General features: G+C 54.8%; 1 protein-coding gene across 6 annotated transcripts in view; it reads left to right on the plus strand.

Moving 5' to 3' along the window:
• Positions 1–20,733, plus strand: part of Pak6 (p21 (RAC1) activated kinase 6) — a 34,033-nt gene extending 13,300 nt beyond the window's left edge. Inside the window, exons 1-11 of one of the 6 annotated variants that reach the window (XR_005091379.1) lie at positions 406–495; positions 924–1,031; positions 11,519–11,727; positions 12,563–13,249; positions 16,620–17,120; positions 17,282–17,415; positions 17,687–17,813; positions 17,910–18,035; positions 18,622–18,756; positions 18,928–19,728; positions 19,813–19,900. Coding sequence is in view for 1 of the 6 variants with exons in the window: in XM_028888076.2 (XP_028743909.1) it covers positions 11,524–11,727; positions 12,563–13,249; positions 16,620–17,120; positions 17,282–17,415; positions 17,687–17,813; positions 17,910–18,035; positions 18,622–18,756; positions 19,813–19,980 (2,082 nt within the window). In the remaining 5 variants the exon portion in view is untranslated. Of the gene's footprint in view, positions 1–405; positions 496–759; positions 1,032–11,518; positions 11,728–12,081; positions 12,149–12,562; positions 13,250–16,619; positions 17,121–17,281; positions 17,416–17,686; positions 17,814–17,909; positions 18,036–18,621; positions 18,757–18,927; positions 19,729–19,812 lie in introns of those variants that run through there. The other 5 variants (XR_005091377.1, XR_005091381.1, XR_005091378.1 and 2 more) reach the window with 5 other exon arrangements.
• The last annotated feature ends 795 nt before the right edge of the window (positions 20,734–21,528 follow it).

The raw sequence follows: 21,528 nt of genomic DNA on the forward strand, positions 1-21,528 counted from the left end.
CGTGCCCAGTTTCAGGACTCCGGATCGGGCTCTGAGAGATGTGCAAGTGGACACAGGTTGTGGAGAGTGGGCCCGGGGCTCCAATCAGGTATCTGCGAGCAAATTAACGAGCTGATTGCACAACAACCGCTCAGTAGATAATCCAGGTCCTGGCTTTGGTGCCGCGGGGAGGTCGCGGCAGGAGGGCTGTGGTCGGCAGGGCTGGGACAGAGATGCTGGAGGGAAGGCGTGGGGCGTGGGGGGGGGCACGCAGTCGCCCCTTAGGCCGAGCCCGGAGCCCCCGCGCCCCTAGCGATCTCCCCGGAGCTCGGGCGCTCGCGGCGTCCCACCTGAAGCCACACCCTGCAGTCCAACTCCGCGCCAGGTGAAGCGGGCGGGCGCCGCACCGACGTGCCGCGGCCCCTCCTTGCCGTGCCCGCGCCCAGGTCCCTCCCGCGGAGGGCGGGCCCGGCTCCCACGGCCTCTCGGGGCTCTCCGCGGCTTCCCGCTTGGCAGGTGGGTGCCCCGGGCGCCGCGGCGGCTCGGGGATCCCGGGACCCGAGCGGGGATCAGGACTCCCTAGGGGACAGGCTGGCCTCGCCCCTGCTCCTGCCCGGGGGGGCTCTCAGTTCCCAAAGTTTGGGACTGGCCCGCCGCGGGACCTAGAGGCCCTTGGGCGCCCGCATAGCAGCTCGGCGCCCCACCTCGGCGTGAGCGCCGCGCGGGACCGAGCGTGGGAGGGGGGGGGGACGGGACACTGGCGACCTCGGAAGCCGCGCTGCGCCTCCCCTCCCCCACCCTCTCCAGCCCCACGGTCCGCAGCCCAGCAGGCACCCGAGTTCGTTCCGGGAGGGATGCGGTTCCCAACGTCCTGGACCCCAGCCAGTCGCAGAATCCGCAGGGACACTTCATTACATTGATCACAGTGTGCTTCTTCTCCCTAGGCCGGCGGAGGACTGGCTCTGGAAGGTCCTGGGATCTTCCCTCCCCTTCGTGCTCTAGAGAGCTGAACGAAGAATAGTGAAAAAGGAGAGGAGAGAAGGCCACAGGAGGTGAGTGAGGGGCCTCCTGCTCCAGACCTTCCCGGGAGGTGGGTTGGGAGGGACAGGGGGAGGGCGGGAGGCCCTCCCGGAGCTGGCTCCTCTAGGCACGGTTGTTCAGTGGCGGGGTGGAGGTGCCATTTCTCATTCCGTGGAGAGTGCCCGGTAAGTCATTTGCAACCTCTTCCAGCACATGGTAGGCCAGCAGGGCTTCAAATGGACCGCCCAGTCTCTGGCCCAGCCTCTGATGTCATTAGGTTTGATAACCTGCTGAACGAGGCAGAGTTCTCAGAACGCATGCTTAGGGGAGAGGCCCCAGAGCAGGAGGACGTAGCTAACCTGAGTTTGTGCTGATCAGTGCAGGAAACTCTGCTAACATACTCCAGCTCTTCCCACACTCAGGGAGCAGCGTTCGATGTGGGGTTGGCTCCTGGGATCATCAGGGGCTAAGGCACAGAGTTCCTGGGATGCGAGCTATATTCTCTGTGTTTTGCCATATTCTAGTGCTTTTGAGGGTCTTCTGACTTGTTTTTCTAGGCGGAGCTGGGGAGGGGTTCCCAGCCCATGTCTGCTTTTTTTTTTTTTTTTTTTTTTTTTTTTTTTTGCGCTGCTTTATGTATATAGGACTGAGAACACTGCATTTGAAACCAAATGGAGGTGGGGTCAGACCTCCACTTGGCTGTTGACTCCTTAGGCAAGTTGTTTTGCCTCCTCTCTAAAAATTTTAACGTCTGTAAAGTGGGGTTCAGTGCAAAGTGGTGGTGATAATGCCGCCCTCATAGGTTAGTTGAAATGTGCAACTGGAATGGTTTACATCCAACAGCCCAAGGAGGCCACGTCACCAGGCTCCGGCTAGAAGAGTTTAAGCTATCTTGAACTGGGGACTTTTGAGAACAGAGTGGTCCACTTGGCAAGATTATTATTGAGGGCGTTAGAGACAAGCGATAGGCGTAAAACCAAGGCAGAGCGTCTACGGAAGTAATGTGAGACTCTGACTTGCCATCTCTAGCATGGAGGAAGGGACCGTTTCTGGAAGGAGACCCACTTCACAGACAGGAACAGAAGGAACATCAGAGTAGTGGTGTGTGATAGGACAGACTGGGGACTCCTTGTGGTGGAGCTTAGATTCAGAGAGACTGAGTATCCCACATCTCCACGTGCCATCGAGGAGAGAAGGTTTTCTCTAAGCCTCAGTTTCCCCATCTGTAAAATGGAGCCGGAATAACTGTACCATCCATTAGCTGCAAGGATCAAAAGCGCCTGGGACAGCATCCAGCACATGGCAGGCATCATACATGTGTCATCTCTTTCTTCCTCTTCCCTGATGCCCACCATCTTTAAAATGGGCCTAGTAGTGGGACATGGTGGCACATGACTTTAATCCCAGGTATTGAGGGGCTGAGGCAGGGAGACCCCTGTGAGTTCAATTTAATGAGCTCCAGGACAGTTTAAAAAAAAAAAAAAAAAGGCCCATCTCATGGTGGTTTTGAGCATAAAGCAAGGAGGTGAACAAAACAGAGCTCTGGAAAGTTGGGGGCTATAGAAACGTAAAGCCATCTTGTGGTTGAGGGCCTCTGAAGTTCTTCTGGAAAGGTCCTGAGGACCAGGGCTTCTCCACGAAGTCAGTTGACAGTAAGAAGGGCCCTGGCCTGTAGCGCTCTTAAGGAACGGCATTCTTCAGCCTTCTTAGAGCCTCGTGCCCAGGCCAGAAAAAGACTGGGATTCTAGGTCCAGCACACAGCGGTCAGAGGGCTGGGCTGGTGTGACAGCTGCTGATCCACAGCACTGTTAGAATGGGCTGGAACTGGGCCCAGACAAGGCCCAAGTCAATATTGACTGTCGGCCTACTCTTCGGCCTCTCACTCGGGGAGTGTTGGCATAAGCTACTGAATGAGCTTCATCGTGGTGTTCTTTTAATCTCTCCCCTGGGATTCTCTGAGGTCTGTGGTGTGGGAATGGTATAAGGGTCTAGACCCACCTCGTCGCCCTGGTTCACACAAGTCGGCTAATAGAACCTCTGTGTCCTGCTCAGTTTTCTGGGGCCTTCTACACCTCAGCACCGTGACCCTAGGCAGCTTCTCAAAGCCAGCGGACCACAGAGCAGAGGGTTATGGCTTGAGCCTAAGGTCTCAGCCCTGAAGGTAGCAACAGCAAAAAAACAGGCGAAACTCTTCCTCGGGTGTGGTTTGGGAAGTCAGCACAGGGCGCTGGGACGCCACTTCATCTGACTCTCAGAGCGGGTGAAGAGAAGGAACTGGAAGGCCTGGACCCTCCCTCGTGGGGGCTGAACAGTGAGGGGACCAGACAGGCCTTGGGAGGAGACAGAAGGCCCCATTGCTGACCATGTTTAAGCAGAGTGCAGCCAGACCCCTCTTGGAAGTGCCATGGGGATGGACAGAGGCAGAGGAACAGGTCAGAGGGCCCATGGAGTGGACATCACTTCCTCTGGGGCAGGGTAGCCCATACCAGCATCTCAGTGGAAGGAGCAAGCTTACCTTTCCCAAAAATGAAGTCTTGTTTGCCATGGTGTGCAGAGCCAGGTGTGGGGTCGATGCATAATAAATGATATAATTTGATATTTAGGCAAACTCCAGAGAGTAAAGGCTGAGAAAAATCTTCCTGGCCAATGAGACTTTTGAGACCATCTTCTGTTCACAGAAACTTCCAATCTGGGGGTTGATGAGGCCCACCGTTCTTCCTAGGGGAGTGGGGTGATGGGCCTAAGGTGAGGTACAAGGAAGCCACACAGGCCTGCTGCAGATGAGTGTTGGGGCCCAGCTCTGTAGGAAACAGGGTCCACATCGCGCCCAATCGTGGCAATAATGAGTATATTTCTAAGCTCTGTAGAACCCAGGAAAGCTGCCTCTGTCTTGTAGTACGATTTTTAAAGTAGGCCCTTCCTCAAGAAATCTTGGGAAACACCACTTCGTTGGGATGGGGTCCTGATGACTGAGTGAAGCCAAGTTTGCCTCAGGGTCTAGAAGAGACCCTTTCTCTCCTTGCCGCGGTACTTAGGCAGGCAATTTGGTTTCGGTGGTCATGCCATTCCTCACCTCCGTAAGAGTGAACACTGCTCCTCACAGACCTGTGCGTAGGGATCGTGTACGGGACACACTCAGCCCACAGCCTGGTACTGCAACTGGACTCTCCCTGAGGGAGCCTTACGAAAATCGCCCCCACAGCTCCCAGAGAAAGGACCGTGACTCTCCTTGCCGTGCCGAGGGAAATGAATTCCTTCTCTTATCCGCAACAGATACAAAGGCTGAGACCTAATACTAGGTCAAGGCCACAGGCCCCAAGGTCCCTGCTGAGCCGTAGGCCCCAGACATGAGCTGATAAGCAAGCATGCCCTGAGCCTTTCTGTGGGGGAGCTGGGACATTGCTCCCCACCATGTCACTGGCCCTGAGCTAGGGCTCCTTCACTGTTCTGTGACCAGATTCCCAGAAATGGCAGGGACCCCACCAGCCTCATTCCAGTGTCCCAGAACTTACTTGTGAAATAATCGAATCGAATCCGGTCTTCTCCCCAGGAGCAGCACACCCCTTGCCATCCACTTTTTCTCGGCCTGTGGTCCACTCTCTGAATCCCTTTAGCGAGCTAAGCATGTTTCCCAACCTTGAAAGGCATTCAAGGTGTGGAAGCCACAAGCCATCCACAGCCAGGGGTGGAAGCCACAAGCCATCCACAGCCAGGGGTGGCAGGGTAAGGTGGGCGGCTACATTGGATACTCGCTCCTGGTGAGAAGCAGGGCCGACAGGTTCGAACAACTGACATTGATTCAAGACAGGGTCCAAACGTGGTCTCAGAGCCCAGGAAACAGATGTACGCCCCAAGGGCCCTGCTCTAAGGGTTGTGTCAGTCTTGGCCCTGCCTCTACAGTTCGGTCCTGGGTCTGTGAGGAGCCGTCAGGGCAGACTGGCTGCCTTCTCCTCCAGGGGCAGCAGTTTCAGAGCTACCCTCTCATCCTCCAAGTGGACACTTGACCTGTTTTCCTTTGTCCCTATGGAATGGTGGCATCAAACATGGAACCCTGCCCACTGCCCTGGGAGCCAAATCTACGGTTACCCCCCTCCTTCCCCAGGGGATTGTTTCTCATACGTGCCAGACCCTGGTCATCAAAGCCCATAGTGCAACCTTTTTCAAACATCTTGCCCACTCCTTACGGAGTATGAGACATACTGGTTCCATATTAGGTAGGGTCAGCCTAGGTCAGGATGGCCCTGCTTACCTGGGCTGACTCAGGCCAGCAGCAGGTCAGGTGGAGGGAGAAGGCGCTGTCCCTCTCACTGTAGACTTCCAGGAGTCTTTACTAGGCTATTAGCGGGGCCCTGCCCCTGCTGGTGAAGACCTCCAAGGAGGAGATCATTAGCAGAGCACTGCTCACAGTGCGTAGTGGACACACGGACAGACAGACTGCTCTCAATGCATAGGTGGACACACGGACAGACTGCTCACAGTGTGTAGGTGGACACACGGACGGACAGACTGCTCACAGCATGGGTGGACACACGGACGGACAGACTGCTCACAGCATGGGTGGACACACGGACGGACTACTCACAGTGCATAGGTGGACAACGACGACAGACTGCTACAGCATAGTGGACAACGACGACAGATACTCACAGTACGTAGGTGGACACACAGACAGACTACTCACAGTGCGTAGGTGGACACAGAGACAGAGCAGGCCCATGGAATCTGATCTGGGTTTAGTCCCCATTCCCACCCCACACACATACATAGTCATTTCCTGTCTCTGTGATCTGCTCCTCTTGAGCCTCATCTAGATGGTGAATAATGATGATTCCTTCCTTGAAGAGCTGCAGCCCCCAGAAGGGACCTAACAGGAACTCACAAACAGCTCCTGCCTTTTCCGATTCTGAGTCTCCAAACCCACTACAGTCCCTGCCTGTGACCCCAGGCCTGTGGCTCCCTGAATCACAGCAGCTCCCCTCCTCCTGAGTTTACTGGGTAGGGCAGCACTTCATCCATAAAGGCTCTGCCAGGGACTGCCATACTCCTGTCTGCCAGGCTCCCTGCCAGGGGAGCTTCCTTCTCTAACTGGTTTTGGCTGGAGTCATCCCTCCTAGCACTGGGCATCCCGCTCTGATCCGGTCATGGGTCAGAGAGCTGGAAGGTAGTATTGAAAGTACTCCATAAACACCATAGTGCATTCCTAGCCTGAGGTCTGATCCTCAGCCAGCCTCCCTGTCCTGGGTTCAAGCTAGTGCCTGGCAGAACTGGAGAGGCCACCTCATGCCTGTCTGTTTCTACGTCAGGTCTGAGGCTACAGCCTTCCTCAGGCTGGGCAGAAGAAAGTGTGGTCTGTGAGGAAACTCCTCCCTTGCTCCTCTTTAGATGAACAGAGGAGGATGCAGAGGTGGGGTGACAGACAGTTAAAGACAGTTAAAGGTGGAGCGTGGCCTGATTGGATTGAACACTGCGGCCTGGCGGTAATTGCAGCAACTGCTCTCTCAAGGCTCTTGGAAATATGTGGGAAGGAGGCCCTAGAAATGGCAAGTCTCAGCAGCCCTTCTTCGCAGGGGACGTTGGTGTCCCACGTGGTTCATGGAGACCGGGCAACACTGCTCTCATGGATCCCTCTTAGGTTTAAAACTATTTTGGGGGCTGGAGAGACAGCTCAGTGGTTAAGAGCATGGACTGCTCTTGCAGTTTGGTGCCTGGTACCCGGATCAGATGGCACACAACTGGATACGCCTCGACTTCCAGGAGATCCACCTCCTTCTTCTGGCCTCTGAGGGTACCTGCAGTCACATGCATGTACCTACACACAAGTCCCACACATGCACATACATAAAAATAAAACAAACCATTATAAAATAGATAAAATATTCTGATCCACTCCTATAATTCCAGCACTTGGGAGTCTGAAGCAGGAGGACCAGTACGGAGGCCAGCCTGGGCTACATCCTCAAACTCTGTCTAAAAATCCAGGTTGTTTTTCCAAGACGAATGGACAGGTGGCATAGGAGAAAATCCCCGCAGTCCCACCAGTTAAACTTTGGTGTTTTCTTTTGGTATTTTTTTTTCCTTCTACACTGCCAAGTGGCAGAGGTGAAATTTTAAGTTGACCCCTTATTCCTCCTGTTTCAACAAGAAAACCTTGATGGTTTAGCTTCTCTCTGGGATCCATGAATGCAGACAGGTTTGGCCCCAGCATGTCAGCAATTCCAGAAGCCATCGAACTGGGCCCAATATAGTCATCACATGAGACTGGGGAGGGGACAGCCAGATTGTACCCTCCACCCCAGCACCTACCACCAGCGTTATGATTTTACCTTTCTCATGTAGGCTATGATCTGTATCTAATTAATTTGAGGGTATGCTATGAGCTCATTTCTTCAGGTTCATTTTTTCCCCACATGGATATTTAATTGCTCTGGCTATATTTATTGAAAAGATCATCCATTCCCACCATATTGCAATGTCACCTCTGCCATAAATCAAGTGACCTCATCTGAGTGGCTCTATTTCTGGATTCCTGCTTCTGTCTGTGCCTTGCTCTGTTTGTCAACCCTTGTGCTGTTTCTACGGCATATTAATTACTGTAGCTTTATGATAAATCCCAATATATATTTAGTGTAGTCCTCCAACTTTGTTCTCTCAGGCTGCTGAGGCTATTCCTGGTTCTCTGTTTCCTGCACATTTTAGAATCAGTGTGTCAGTTTCTGCCACAAGAAATATGCTGAGCCTGAAATAAGTCTGTAGGTTGATCTGGGAGTAACTGACATCTTCACAGTGTGAAATCTTCAAAATATGAACAGTCTTTAATATCTCTAATGTTTTATGGCTTTCAATGAGAAAAAGATTTATCCCTGGATGCTTGCTATTTTTAATGTGAAATGATAAATAGTGTCATTTCCTTTCTCTCTTTAAAAAACGTATCTTTATCCTATTTTGCATGTGTATGTGTGCTGCACAGATGTAAGTGCACCACGTACATGCAGGAGGCTGCAGAGGTCAAATGAGGGTGTCAGATCCCCTGGAACTAGAGCTCCAGGTGGCTGTGGGCTGCCATGTGGGTGCTGAGAACCAAACCCAGGTCCAGGTCCTCTGCAAGAGCAGCAATTTTTGTTTTGTTTTTCAAGACAGGGTTTCTTTGTGCAGCCCTGGCTGTCCTGGAATTCACTCTATAGACCAAGCTGGCCTTGAACTCACAGAGATCCACAGAGATCCGACTGCCTCTTCCTCCCGAGTGCTGGAATTAAAGGCATGCGCCACCATTACCCAGCTCAGTAATCACTCTTAACCATTGAGTCATCTCTCCAGAACCACCACCACCACCACCTCTTCCTCTTCCTCCTCCTCCTCCACCACCACTACCACCACCACCACCTCCTCCTCCTCAAGACAGGCTATCTAGCCCAGGCTGGCCTCAAACTCACTATGTAGTGCATGCTAGCCTTGAATTCCTGATCCTCTGGTCTCATCTGGGATTATAGGTGTGAGCTGCTACGCCCAGCTCTGTTTCATTTTATATTGAAATTCAATGAACTTTTATTTATGTTGACCTTGAGTTGAGGACTTTCTAAATTGATTTGGTTGTGGCAGATTCTTCTGGTTTTTCTACTTTCACAAACACCCTGTCCCAAGCACAGCTGGCCTGACCACATTTCGGAGGAGTCCTAGTGGCCTTCCTTTAGGTCCCAGGTTTCTCAGTGTTTAAATGATTAGCTGATCGGAATCTCTATTTCCTACCCAAAGGTCCATTGACTGCTCCTGCCAGCCTCCAACCTCCACCATCCCTTGGGTGCTGGTCTTTCTCCTCATGTCTTCCGCTGATCTAGAGAGATCTTGTTAAGGAATGGCTGGTAGGGTGAACACCGCCACCTTCCCTCCTGATGAATCCTATTGGAGAGCCAAGAGCTGATCTATTGGTTGGCATGGGGGAGTTGCAGGAATCAGAGTTCTTGGAAGAAGGCCTCAGCCAGTTCCTTTGTGGCTCTGGATGGTATTTTCACCTCTAGAAAATTTCACAGCCATGGAGGAAGCAAGTGGGTCTGTGTCTTAGTTAGGGGTTGTATTGTTGTAGTGAAACACCATGACCAAAAGCAAGTTGGGGAGGAAAGGGTTTATTCAATAGTTTACACTTCCAGGTAACGGTCTGTCACTGAGGGAAGTCAGGACAAGAACTCAAACATCTGGAACCTGGAGGCAGGCGCTGATGCAGAGGCCATGGAGGGGTGCTCCTCATGGCTTGCCCAGGCTGCTTTCTTATAGAACCCAGGACCACCAGCCCAGGGATGGCGCCACCCACCATGGGCTGGGCCCTCCCCCATCAATCACTGATTAAGAAAATGCCCTACTGCCAGATCTTATGGAGATCCTTGTCTCAGTCGAGGATCCCTCCTTTCAGATGGCTCTAGCTTGTGTCACGTTTACATAAAACTAGCCTGAAGAGTCCAGGAGAGAGGGTCTGCTGAGGGGCTGTGGGGATTGGCTTGTTGATCGAAGCAAGAGGCAGGGGCCGAAGCAGTCCAAAGCGGCTGCACAGTGGAGACGTGAGGTACAGTGTCTGGGTCCCAGAACCCAGAGCTTTAGTCATGACTCCTTGAGAAGTCGATGAGAGAGGAAAGGAGTTTGACATCACTCCCAGACCCAAATCTACCCAAGTGCCAGTGTCTGAAGACCCCAAGTTCAGGGACGGGGGAGAGAAAACACAGCTAGACAGATGGCCAGCATCTCTGGGAGTCTGTTACTCTGCACTCCCTAGCCTTGTGAGCCGTCTTCACAGACACACCGCTGGACAGATAGGAACACAGAGGCTCAAGTTGCTTGGGTAACTTGTTCCAAGTCACTCCTATTTAGGGAAGAGATTCTCTATAACTGCAACTCAACGCTGCATTTCAGTGTGAAGTCCTCGGTCTGTAAGAGTCCTGGATACTGACTCTGCCCTTAAGGAGGGTTAGAGGGACTGATCTTCTAAGGGTATGCCATGGACTCCACTGTCTTACACATGGCGAGTTCCTGCTGAGGAGACGGTGGCCCTACCACCTTTTCCAGTGGTGCCTATTGCATGGACATCCTCTCCAGAATCTACCAAAGTGGTGGGGAAATTCTGTTTCTGGAGCAAGAGCAGTCAGAGACCACCGCAATGACCCTGCATGCCAACTCTTCGGCTGGATGAGGGATCCAGGCATTCACGTGGACAAACAAGAGAGGCTGTGTAAGACAGTGTATTTGCAGTCCTAGCTACTGCAGAGATGGAGGCAGAGGGATACCCCTCTGGGAAACACAGAGACAGAGGCACACTGATTCATTTCCTTTCTGAAATGTTTTGAGCTACTTCATATTCAAAGACTCAAGTGTCGTTCATCAATATACTGATACTGTCTAGGACTGACTAGACACCTTTGGAAACCCCTCTGCCCTCCAGGTTCCCAGTTTCCCCATCTCAGGTCTAGTCATATTATCCTTTCCAAGCCCACATCATTCCCATTGCCAGAGCTCAGTAAAGCCTCATGCAAGATCAGCAAGGTGTGGGTTGCAGGCTAGACCACAAGAGACATTTTGTGCAGTGTCCCAGAATAGGATTAAAATCCACAGGAAATGGGTAAGTGGGACTCTGTCTTTTCTGGAGAACTTGACCCTACCCAAGGCTGACCTTTTGGCTCCACCCTTCCCAGAATTAGGACAAAGTGCATGTTCATGAGGAGGGCCCTTCTGGAGTGGCCAAGTGGTATGATACCCTCTCAGCCTGGGCAACAGTACTGCAGACTGACTGGTTGGCTCCTTGTTAATGTATGTCGCTTTAACAGGCTTCCTGTTCATCAGGCATCAACAAACACGAGTTGAGTGTGACAACATGTTTAACATATCATTTGCTTCCGTTTGCTAGTTTTTTCACATTTACGGAGTCGGGAGGGGCAGTTTAGACAAGGTCTTATTATGTAGTCCAAGCTAGCCTCAAACTCACAGCAATCCCCCTGCCGTAGCTTCCCAAGAGCCGGGATTACAACCATGTAACACCAGTGCCCAGCTCACGTTTATGTTCTTCAGTGAGACTGGTTGAGATTCTCCTTTTCTTGTATTCTTAGTTGGCTGAGAGTCAAGGTCACACTTGCTTCACAGAATAAGTCTGCCCGCCTCCTACCCATCTGCCCTCCTTTTTGTAGTTCTTTGACATGGATTGATGTTTGTAATGGGCTTTGGGTTTTAAAAAACACTCCTTGGCAGGCGACTCGGCACAAACAAGAAGGCAGACACCTCTTTTCCTTGCTTGTAGTCTGTGTTGGCTTATTTATTTATTTATGTATTTATTTATTTAATTTTGTATTTGCGGTACTTCTGTCGTTTTCTAAAACTGTTCTGCTGGGAGCCAGTCATTCCCCTGAGGACGTCTGGAAGACAGTGGGGGCTCTCCAGGGACAGAGAAGTTACACTGAGGGAGAGACACAGGCCTGAGCCTATACCCAGCGCCCACTGAGCCATCCCAGGGTCCCTGGGACCAGCTCAACTGACCCTCCTCTTACAGGCGCCATGTTCCGCAAGAAAAAGAAGAAACGCCCCGAGATATCTGCCCCACAGAACTTCCAGCACCGTGTCCACACCTCCTTTGACCCCAAGGAAGGCAAGTTCGTGGGCCTCCCCCCACAATGGCAGAACATCCTGGACACCTTGAGGCGGCCCAAGCCCGTGGTGGATCCTTCTCGAATCACGAGGGTGCAGTTGCAGCCCATGAAGGTAAGGGGACAGGCTTATCGCCATGTTCGGGGCCTCTCCCACTCCACAGGAAGAGAAACCCCAGAGGCACCTGGAGGGGCCACTTGGGTATCAGAATCAAGTCTGCCAGCTCAGTCCTCTGCTAGTCAGCTTTTCTACCTGGGGAGAATTTTAAGCCAGGTGTGGAGGCTTTTGATTATAAATAAGCCCAGCGCTTGACACACTGAGGCAGTCGTGTGGCAATGAGTTGGAGGCCAGCCTGAGCTACAGGGTGAGGCCCTGTCTTGAAAAAACACCCTCAAGCCCACCAAAACTAATTAATTCGAATTTCAGTTAACAACAACAACCTTTAAGAATGTCTCATCCACCATTTAGACCTGTGACCCCAGAGGAGCTGCAGCTGTCCCAGACCAGAGGTCACATGGGAGATTTAAGAGTTGGGGTAGGAGTTGGGATCAGGAGCCCGGTCGTAAGGTGGGATGTGGGGGTGGGGGAGGCCCCTGAACCGGTGTTCTCAGACATCTCTCTGGAGACCATGGGAAGAGCTCGAGCCTGAAGCGCCTCTCCTGAGTTCTCCAGCTTCCTAGACTCGCCTGGCCACCCACTTTTCCTTCTGGTCCGACCCATAGCTACCTACCCGTCTGTCCTGCTGACAAGGGCTTTCTCCCTGCATCCTTATAGGCTGCACCGCATGGGCTCACCCACTGTGAACAAGTGTCTGGAAACCTAATGGATGGGTGGGGTGATAACGGAGGTGTGTGGGTACCAGGTATTCCTCCCCAAGGCCCTCAGGGAGGCTCTGAGCTACCCTCTGCCATGAAGGGGCTGCCTCCCCACACCTTTGTGTCTTCCGCAGACAGTGGTACGCGGCAGCTCAGTGCCCACGGAGGGCTACATCTCAGGGCTGCTCAACGACATCCAGAAGTTGTCAGCCATCAGCTCCAATACCCTGCGTGGACGCAGCCCCACCAGCCGGCGGCGGGCACAGTCCCTGGGCCTGCTGGGCGATGAGCAGTGGGCTGCCGACCCAGATATGTACCTCCAAAGTCCTCCGTCGGAGCGCACTGATCCCCACGGCCTCTACCTCAGCTGCAATGGGGGCACACCAGCAGGCCACAGGCAGATGCCCTGGCCGGAGCCGCAGAGCCCACAGGCCCTGCCCAATGGGCTGGCTGCCAAGGCCCAGTCCCTGGGCCCTGCGGAGTTCCAGGGGGGCTCGCAGCGCTGCCTGCAGCTGGGGGCCTGCCTGCAGAGCTCCCCACCTGGCACCTCACCCCCTGTGGCCACAGGGAGGCGTGGAGTGAAGGCTGCCAAGCACAGCTCCTCGGAGGAGGCCCGGCCACAGTCCTGCCTGGTGGGCTCAGCCGGCGTCGGCAGGCCGGGTGGAGAAGGCAGCCCCAGCCCTAAGACCCAGGAGAGCGGCCTCAAGCACCGGCTCTTCCGAAGCATGTTCCTGTCCACCCCCGCCGCCGCCGCCGCCGCCGCCGCCGCCGCCGCAGGCTCTGCAAGCAGCAACAAGCCGGTCCCTCTGCCACAGAACAAGGTATGTCCCCTGGGTCTTCCTCCTGGGGTCACTCCAAGGAGGACAAGGAAGCATGCCTAGCAGACTGCTACAGGGCACTAAGTACCAGAGATGCCAAGCCTGCCTGGCCCTCCCCAATACTGGGTCAGGAGAAGAACGTGAGAAATCAAAATGGCCATCTAACCAGCGTGGCCTCGGCTAACTACTGTAGCCTGACTTCACCATCCGAGTCCGTGTCTTCCAAAGGCTTAGCACGTGTGAGTCCAGGCTGTACGCCCAGTCATTTCAGGGGGAGCGGAAACCTGTGACTGACATTCCTATCCTCTGAGGCCCGGCAGTCCCCTGGGAGGATCCTTCTTGAAAAGCATTTTTAGCCAAAAGCTCGGACCAGCACCTCAAGACCACAGCAGGGATGTGTGCACCCTGGCCTGGGGAGGGCAGGGTCTCTCTGCCTCCCTGTTTTGGGAGCACTGTGGAGCCCCCTGCTTCCCTGAGGACTGCAGGGGGATTCTGGATAGAGCTGCCTACAGCGACCACCCCTTCACCCTCCCTGTTCCCCCCATAGCTCTTTCTTCTCCAGTGTCTTACAGAAAGACCAAAGGGTCAAAGAAGAAGCCGGCTCCAGTTCCCACTTCCACAGTGGTGAATCCGGCTCCGGTTCCCACTTCCACAGTGGTGAATCCGGCTCCAGTTCCCACTTCCACAGTGGTGAATCAGGCTCCGGTTCCCACCTCCACAGTGGTGAATCAGGCTCCGGTTCCCACCTCCACAGTGGTGAATCAGGCTCCGGTTCCCACTTCCACAGTGGTGAATCCGGCTCCGGCTCCCACTTCCACAGTGGTGAATCCGGCTCCGGTTCCCACTTCCACAGTGGTGAATCCGGCTCCGGTTCCCACTTCCACAGTGGTGAACCGCTCCAGTTCCCACTTCCACAGTGGTGAATCCAGCTCCAGTTCCCACTTCCACAGTGGTGAATCAGGCTCCGGTTCCCACTTCCACAGTGGTGAATCAGGCTCCGGTTCCCACTTCCACAGTGGTGATCCACTCCATTCCACTTCCACAGTGGTGAATCAGCTCCGTCCCACTTCCACAGTGGTGAATCCGGCTCCGGTTCCCACTTCCACAGTGGTGAATCCAGCTCCAGTTCCCACTTCCACAGTGGTGAATCCGGCTCCAGTTCCCACTTCCACAGTGGTGAATCCAGCTCCGGCTCCCACTTCCACAGTGGTGAATCAGGCTCCAGTTCCCACTTCCACAGTGGTGAATCAGGCTCCGGTTCCCACCTCCACAGTGGTGAATCAGGCTCCGGTTCCCACTTCCACAGTGGTGAATCAGGCTCCGGTTCCCACTTCCACAGTGGTGAATCCAGCTCCAGCTCCCACTTCCACAGTGGTGTGTGCTGTTCTGCCCCTCCTTAGTTTTTCAGTGTCCCTGGAGGGGCACAACTTGCCAGAGAGTGTGTGCTATGCGGATCCATGGGACTGACTTTGCCCCAGAACTTGGAGTAGCAGGACGGGGAAAGAGGGGAGGGTGTCTTGGTGGTGGCATTCCTTGGCAGGCAGATTAGCATGTTTCCACTCCTCACCTGGCCTGCACCTCCTGTCTGCAGTGACCCTCCAGCAGGTGATGGCCTACCTGAACTCGCACTGGGAGCTCCAGGGAGGCAGAGGAACAAGCAGGCCACGCACTCACTCAGAGCCGGCATCCTGCCTCGGGCCTTCTGGGCTCCTGGATCTTGTGTACACGGAGCTTTGCAATCATGGTGGATAGTTATCATCTAACTCTTGAAAGTCAGGCTGAGCATGAGGATTTTAAGCCAGGCCTAAGAGGCGGCTGCCGACAGTGAAGAGGGAGGGCTTTGAGAGCAAGCCGGATCCTCTGCTGTGGTGACCTGAACTTACTGGAGGGTGACCTGAACTTACAAAGTCACTGCCAGCTGAGGCACCGAGGAAGCTTCGTGGCTTCATACATCCGTGCCCCTCGTGTGTCTGTGAGCTTAGGGGTCTCTGGAAGGGAGGCTGTGACCTGGGAGACATCCTCCACTGAATTAAGGTGCGGCAGGGCAGGACATAGCACCAGGGAGGCTAGGGTCACCTGATCCCCCATGTCTGCTTGGGTGGGCTGCAGGGGTCTGGAGGAAAGGGGTCCGAACACTGAGCTGGGCACTGACATCATCTGCTTGAACTTGCCAGTCACCACACTGGCCCTCCCCACTCACTCCTGAGAACCCCTGTGGGCTGCTGTGTGTGCCAGGGCACTCCCACAGCAGAAGCAGTTTGTGGTTGTCATAGGCCCAGAGACAGCAGGGTTCCAATTTCAGGGGAGTAGTTTCCTCGAGGTATCTCAGCAGACTTTCCGGATAAATGTCCTCTCACTGGGGCTCTTCAGCCATCACCGTGTACCTGCTAGATTCCCTGCCAGGCTAGGGCCCATGCTGGGGAGTGGATCCCCAAAGCCTGAGAGTGGGAATCGAGAGCTAGAAAGCCTTTGGCAGGACCTAGATTTGAGTGAGTTCAGTGTTGAGGCCATGCGCAAAGCCAGTGAGTGTTAAGACATCTGTCTGCCTCTGTGATGGACTTAGGGACACCCTAGGCAGCCCTCTGTGGAGCCCCTAGCCAGTCCCTCTCCACATGTTTAAAAACACGAGATCCTGGAGGGGCTGGGGAGGGGAGGGCTCCTTTCACTGCTGTGCTAGCTGGGAGGCTTGAGCTCAGAAGGGAGAGGTTTCCCTGGCTTTCGGGATGGGCTGCCCCTCCTCTGCCTCACCCCCCCCCCCCCCACCCCCCCCCCACCCCCCCGCACCGAGGCTGTGAGACTAGCTCCGGGATTCCTTCTCCAAGGGTCCCTTAGCCAAGAGCCTCTTGGTGGGTTTAACCCCCTAGATACACAGCCTCCCTGTTCTGTGCACAAGCAGGCCTGCCATACCCCAGCCAGGGCTGCCACACCCCAGCCAGGCTGCCACACCCCAGCCAGGCTGCCACACCCCAGCCAGGGCCTCCTCCCTGTCTTGGTTCTGGGAGCCGGTCACAGCTACCCACCACCTCTTCCTTGCTCAGGGCCTCTTCCACTCACATCAGGAGTCTCACAATGGCCTCAGGCCTGCCCGTCAGTGGCCCAGGAAGAAATACCCAGCTAGAGGCCACCCCAGGACCCCCTGCCTTTGTCTTCTCTGGAGCAGTAGAGTGGATGTAAAGAGATGCTCTTGGGCCTGTCGCCTGGGAGCTTGGGGGTCTGGTTAGACTCAGCTTCAGTTTTGATTTCGTCCATTTAACCGGAAGCCCTGGGTGCTCCTGCTAGTGTCCAGGCCACAGTGGCCAACCCTGCCTGTGGGAAGCTTGCGTGGAATATTCCCTGGCCACACTGGTGATTGTGTCTTTCCTTGTCTTCACAGCTCAGCTCTGCTTTCCGACCACCGCAAAAAGATTCCTCCTCAAACCTGGTCGCCAAGGCCCAGTCCTTGCCCTCGGACCAGCCCATGGGGACTTTCAGCCCTCTGACCACCTCGGACACCAGCAGCCCCCAGAAGTCCCTCCTCCGCACAGGCCCAGCCGCTGGCCCGCTTCCAGGCCGGTCTTCTCCAGTCGGCTCCCCCCGCACCCGGCACGCTCAGATCAGCACCAGCAATCTATACCTGCCCCAGGACCCCACAGTGGCCAAGGGGGCCCTGGCTGGCGAGGACACGGGCATTGTGACCCATGAGCAGTTCAAGGCTGCGCTCAGGATGGTGGTGGACCAGGGCGACCCCCGGATGCTGCTGGACAGCTATGTGAAGATTGGGGAGGGCTCCACGGGCATTGTGTGTCTGGCCCGGGAGAAGCATTCGGGTCGCCAGGTGGCGGTCAAGATGATGGACCTCAGAAAGCAACAGCGCAGGGAGCTGCTCTTTAATGAGGTGGGAGCCAGGTGGGAACGTCAGCCAGCGGGGGCAGTGAGTGTGCGGTGAAGCCGGGCGCCTGGGGGCGATGGCAGGACGGCGGGGGGGGGGGCGAGGGGCGGGGGCGGGCCTGGCCATGGGATACTGTGCCAGGCACTCAGGCCTCTCTCTACCCTCAGGTGGTGATCATGCGTGACTACCAGCACCTCAACGTGGTGGAAATGTACAAGAGTTACTTGGTAGGCGAGGAGCTGTGGGTGCTGATGGAGTTCCTGCAGGGCGGGGCCCTCACGGACATCATCTCCCAAGTCAGGTGGGCAGCCGAGAGGGCTGAGCTGAGGGAGGACCACCCCGCCACTGCCTTGGCATGGGGATCAGCTGCCTCTGGCCCATAAGGCTAGTCACCTTAGACTCCCTGCCTATTTGGGGGTAACTGTGACTCAGTGGTCTTAGAAAAATGGTTACAGCCTGCTTAAATCGGCTGCTTGGGAATTGTAGGCCCCTTTGCCTGGGTCTCCTCTCTCCTCGGCCCAGCCACCCTGATAACTCGGCTCTCCCATGGGTGGCCTATCTTCTCTGTCCAGGCTGAATGAGGAGCAGATTGCTACTGTGTGTGAAGCTGTACTCCAGGCCCTGGCTTACCTGCACGCCCAGGGTGTCATCCACCGGGACATCAAGAGTGATTCCATCCTGCTGACCCTTGATGGCAGGGTAGGTCCTCCCTTTTCATGGCTCAGCTATTCCCCCGGATCCTCTCTGGCACCCCCTTTCCTCCTGGTCTCTACCCACTTTCTTCTCCACCCCCAGGTGAAGCTCTCAGACTTTGGATTCTGTGCTCAGATCAGCAAAGATGTCCCCAAGAGAAAGTCCCTGGTGGGAACCCCATACTGGATGGCTCCTGAAGTGATCTCCAGATCTCTGTATGCTACTGAGGTAACTATTTCCTCCACCTCCAGGCCTCCCTGGAGAAACTTAGAAACATGTAGCTCCTCTGTCTTGTCCCTCTTAATGGTTCCCGCCACTAATAACCCCAGTTCTGAAGTATCCATTTAACCAGCATCTGCTGTCCTTTGCCCCCCCCTTTTGAGGTGGGGTCTCTCTATGTAGCCCTTGATTTCCTGGGACTCATCATGTAGACCAGACTGGCCTTGAACTCACAGAGATGCCCCTGCCCCTTCCTTGCAAATGCTGGGATTAGAGGCCCTCGCCACCACGGCCAGTCCCACCTCCCCTTTTCGATGGAGGCACTCTTGCGTGGACCCCTCACCGCCAGGAGCAGGCCCTGCCACACACTGCTCTCTTCAGTTCAAGGGCCACAGTGGCATATGGCCAGCGTTCTCCATGAGGGATGGCTCCTATGGTCTCTGGCCACTCAGACAGAGAGGGGTCTGACCTTAGGCTAGCTGGCCGGGGGATGGAGGAGGCAGACTCACTAAGGAGACTTGGAAGGAGACAAGATGCTCCATCCAGCACACTGCCACCAGACCCCAGCAACAGAGTCAGGGCTCTTCCCCTGCAGGTGGACATCTGGTCTCTGGGCATCATGGTGATTGAGATGGTGGATGGAGAGCCTCCCTATTTCAGCGACTCCCCCGTTCAAGCCATGAAGAGGCTCCGGGACAGCCCCCCTCCCAAGTTAAAGAACTCTTACAAGGTTGGTTGTTGTGCAAGCTGTGAACTCCCCGACCTCATACCCTGAGCCCCTCTCTCCTGAGATAAGAGGATGGGAACATAGGCTTCACGAAAGCAGAGGGTATATCCCTTGGTCTTCTTCCACCAACATCTGTGCTGGGTACAAAGTCACATTTTATGTACAAACTCCCAGGTTCACGCCAACAAAGTCCCACCTGTAGCTGCAGCAGGAGAATCACTTCTTGGCAGGCTCTCGGCAGGAAACCCACCCATACTGATGAGGAGGAAGAGTGAGGAAGGACCCTGGGAAGGAATCCAGAGTACAGCTCCTTCCACCCTACTTGTCCGGGGCCCCATACCAACACAGTGCCATCACGTGAATGGGCTTGTCCGCTTGTATGACACATCCTGACCACAGCTGAACCAAATACCACTACAGCTTCCCCCCTCCCCCAGAACCAGTATATATACTTACTATAATTAACTCTCTCCTGCCAAATCAATCCCCTGCTGGCAGATTGGCACGGGACAGCTAAGTGGTACTGCCACCTGGTGGCCAAAGCCAAGAAAATGTCCTAGAGGATTGAAGCGCAGTCTCTAAATGGCTCCAAGACAGCCTGATCCTTGGAGACTGCTGTGCTAAGCCTGAGATGAGCAGGTCCAGAGGAGCGCTCATCGGTGAACTGCCCCAAGGAGGCAGCCTTCTATAGCATCCTAAGACAGCCTTTTAGATCTGGAACTGGATCGCGGGTGCCAGTTCCATGCCCCTTTCACAGAGCTGCAGAGCCTGAATGCCAAAAGCCGCCCCCCCCCGGAAGCAGGCAGGGGTAATGGGCCGTGTATGGAACCCAGCTCCCCAGAGTTGCAGACATCCTCATTCTGTTGCTCTGCAGCTCCCATGACAGGTGAACTGGCCTCCTTTTCCTACCTCATAATCCAACAGTCAGTGAGCCTGGGAGGAACCAGGAAGTAAGAAACCAGAGAAAAAAATGAGGTATAAAACAGTGGGTGCCCCACAGTCAAGCCGCAGGGAAGCGACTGTGAGCCAAGGCTTCCTGTCACTGTTCTGCTCCACCAGGTCTCCCCAGTGCTGCGAGACTTCCTGGACCGGATGCTGGTCCGGGAACCCCACGAGAGAGCCACGGCCCAGGAGCTCCTGGATCACCCCTTCCTGCTGCAGACAGGGCTGCCTGAGTGTCTGGTGCCTCTGATTCAGCGCTACCGCAAGCAGACTTCCACCTGCTGAGTCCACACCCAGGGTGCCCCTGCCGCCTGTGCCCGCAGGCAAAGGACACTGGGCAGCCAGTCCACGGGCAGGGCCTGCCTGCCTTGTTCTCTCAGTATTCTCTCCAAAGATTGAATGTGAAGTTCCAGCCCTTCCCTCCTGCCCTTCTGCCCGCTGGGCCAGGCCGGACCTGCCCCCTCAGTCTCACCCCCCAGCGTCCCAGTTGCCTTTGGGACGACAATGACCCCCTTCTGCAGGTTTGGCCCTTTGCTATTTGCACAGGGATGTTTCTAAGAAACACAGAGAGTGGTGCTCCTGGCCACCAGCCAGCAAAGCCGACAGGCTGCTGAAGGTGTCTAAAGGCAGTGTCCACTAGTGTCCTGGCCACCAAGAGGGTGCATGGCCCATCTTCACACGGACACTTGCTGTTCTCAGCTATGGCTTCAAACCCTGGAGGCCCCAGAGGGCCGTGGGGAAGGATTTACTGCCTGGATCCTTCTTCCTCCCTTGGGCTGACTTCTGGAAGCCTCACTTGTACCTGTTCCCCATCTGTCCCCTGGCATAGCCTCTCCCCAGCAAGCCTCCACAGAACTGTGAATTGCCTGTGTGTAGGCCATGGGAGCAGCAAGGGGCAATCTTCTGAGAGAGAGTGTGTAGTTGATGGTAAAAGTGACTCCATTTTTCAGGATGGAGAGAACATATTCTCATTCTCTCTCTCTCTCTCTCTCTTTCTCTCCCTCTCTCCCTCCTCTCCCTCCTTCCCTTTCCTCTCTCTGTCTGTCTCTCTCTGTGTGTCTCTCTTCTCTCTCTCTCTCTCTCTCTCTCTCTCTCTCTCTCTCTCTCTCTGTGTGTCTCTCTTCTCTCTCTCTCTCTCTCTCTCTCTCTCTGTGTGTGTGTGTGTGTGTGTGTGTGTGTGTATGTGTTGTGTGTGTAAAGTCCCCCAAAGGCCCAGGCCTTTCCAGTTACCCCCAGAGAGCTTCAGAAGAGCTCCCCGCCCCCCACAATCTTCTTTTCTACCAAGGTCTGCTCTGAAGGGACCTGCTTTGGGGGCCTGGTTTTCTGCCTCTCAAGTCTCATGTTATTACCTAAACAGTGAAGGGATGTGTGTATGTCAAGTCTAACACATGCTGGGGGGCCTTGATATGTCTGAGTTTCTCCCCTACTGAGACAGGAGCCAGATCATCAGGGGCCCATCCTCTTTAGAACCCTGGGCTGGGACAGGAAGGTGAACCACCTCCTGTGGGAGGAGGTCCTTCATGCCAAGGGATGGGTCCTCCTCGTGTGAACCAGCTGCCCCTGCAGATCTTTACCTGCCCCTTGTCCTCCCTCCCTCCCTCTCCACCTTCCTGGCTGTTGTGAGACAGGGAATGCCAAGGAAGAACTCCAGTATCTGGACCCTATCCAGATAATATTTTTAGATCCCTCTGCTCCCTGGTGACCTGCATTAGGGCAAAAAAAAATGGCAAGGTCTTTTTTTAAGGGTCAGAGTTTTAAAAACAAAAGCATCTTCCCTAGAAATTTTTGTGAATTGTTTGCACTTGTGCCTGTTTTAAATTAAACTGAATGTTC

The sequence above is a fragment of the Peromyscus leucopus genome, chromosome 4 (genome assembly GCF_004664715.2).
Source record: "Peromyscus leucopus breed LL Stock chromosome 4, UCI_PerLeu_2.1, whole genome shotgun sequence".
Classification (NCBI taxonomy): domain Eukaryota; kingdom Metazoa; phylum Chordata; class Mammalia; order Rodentia; family Cricetidae; genus Peromyscus; species Peromyscus leucopus.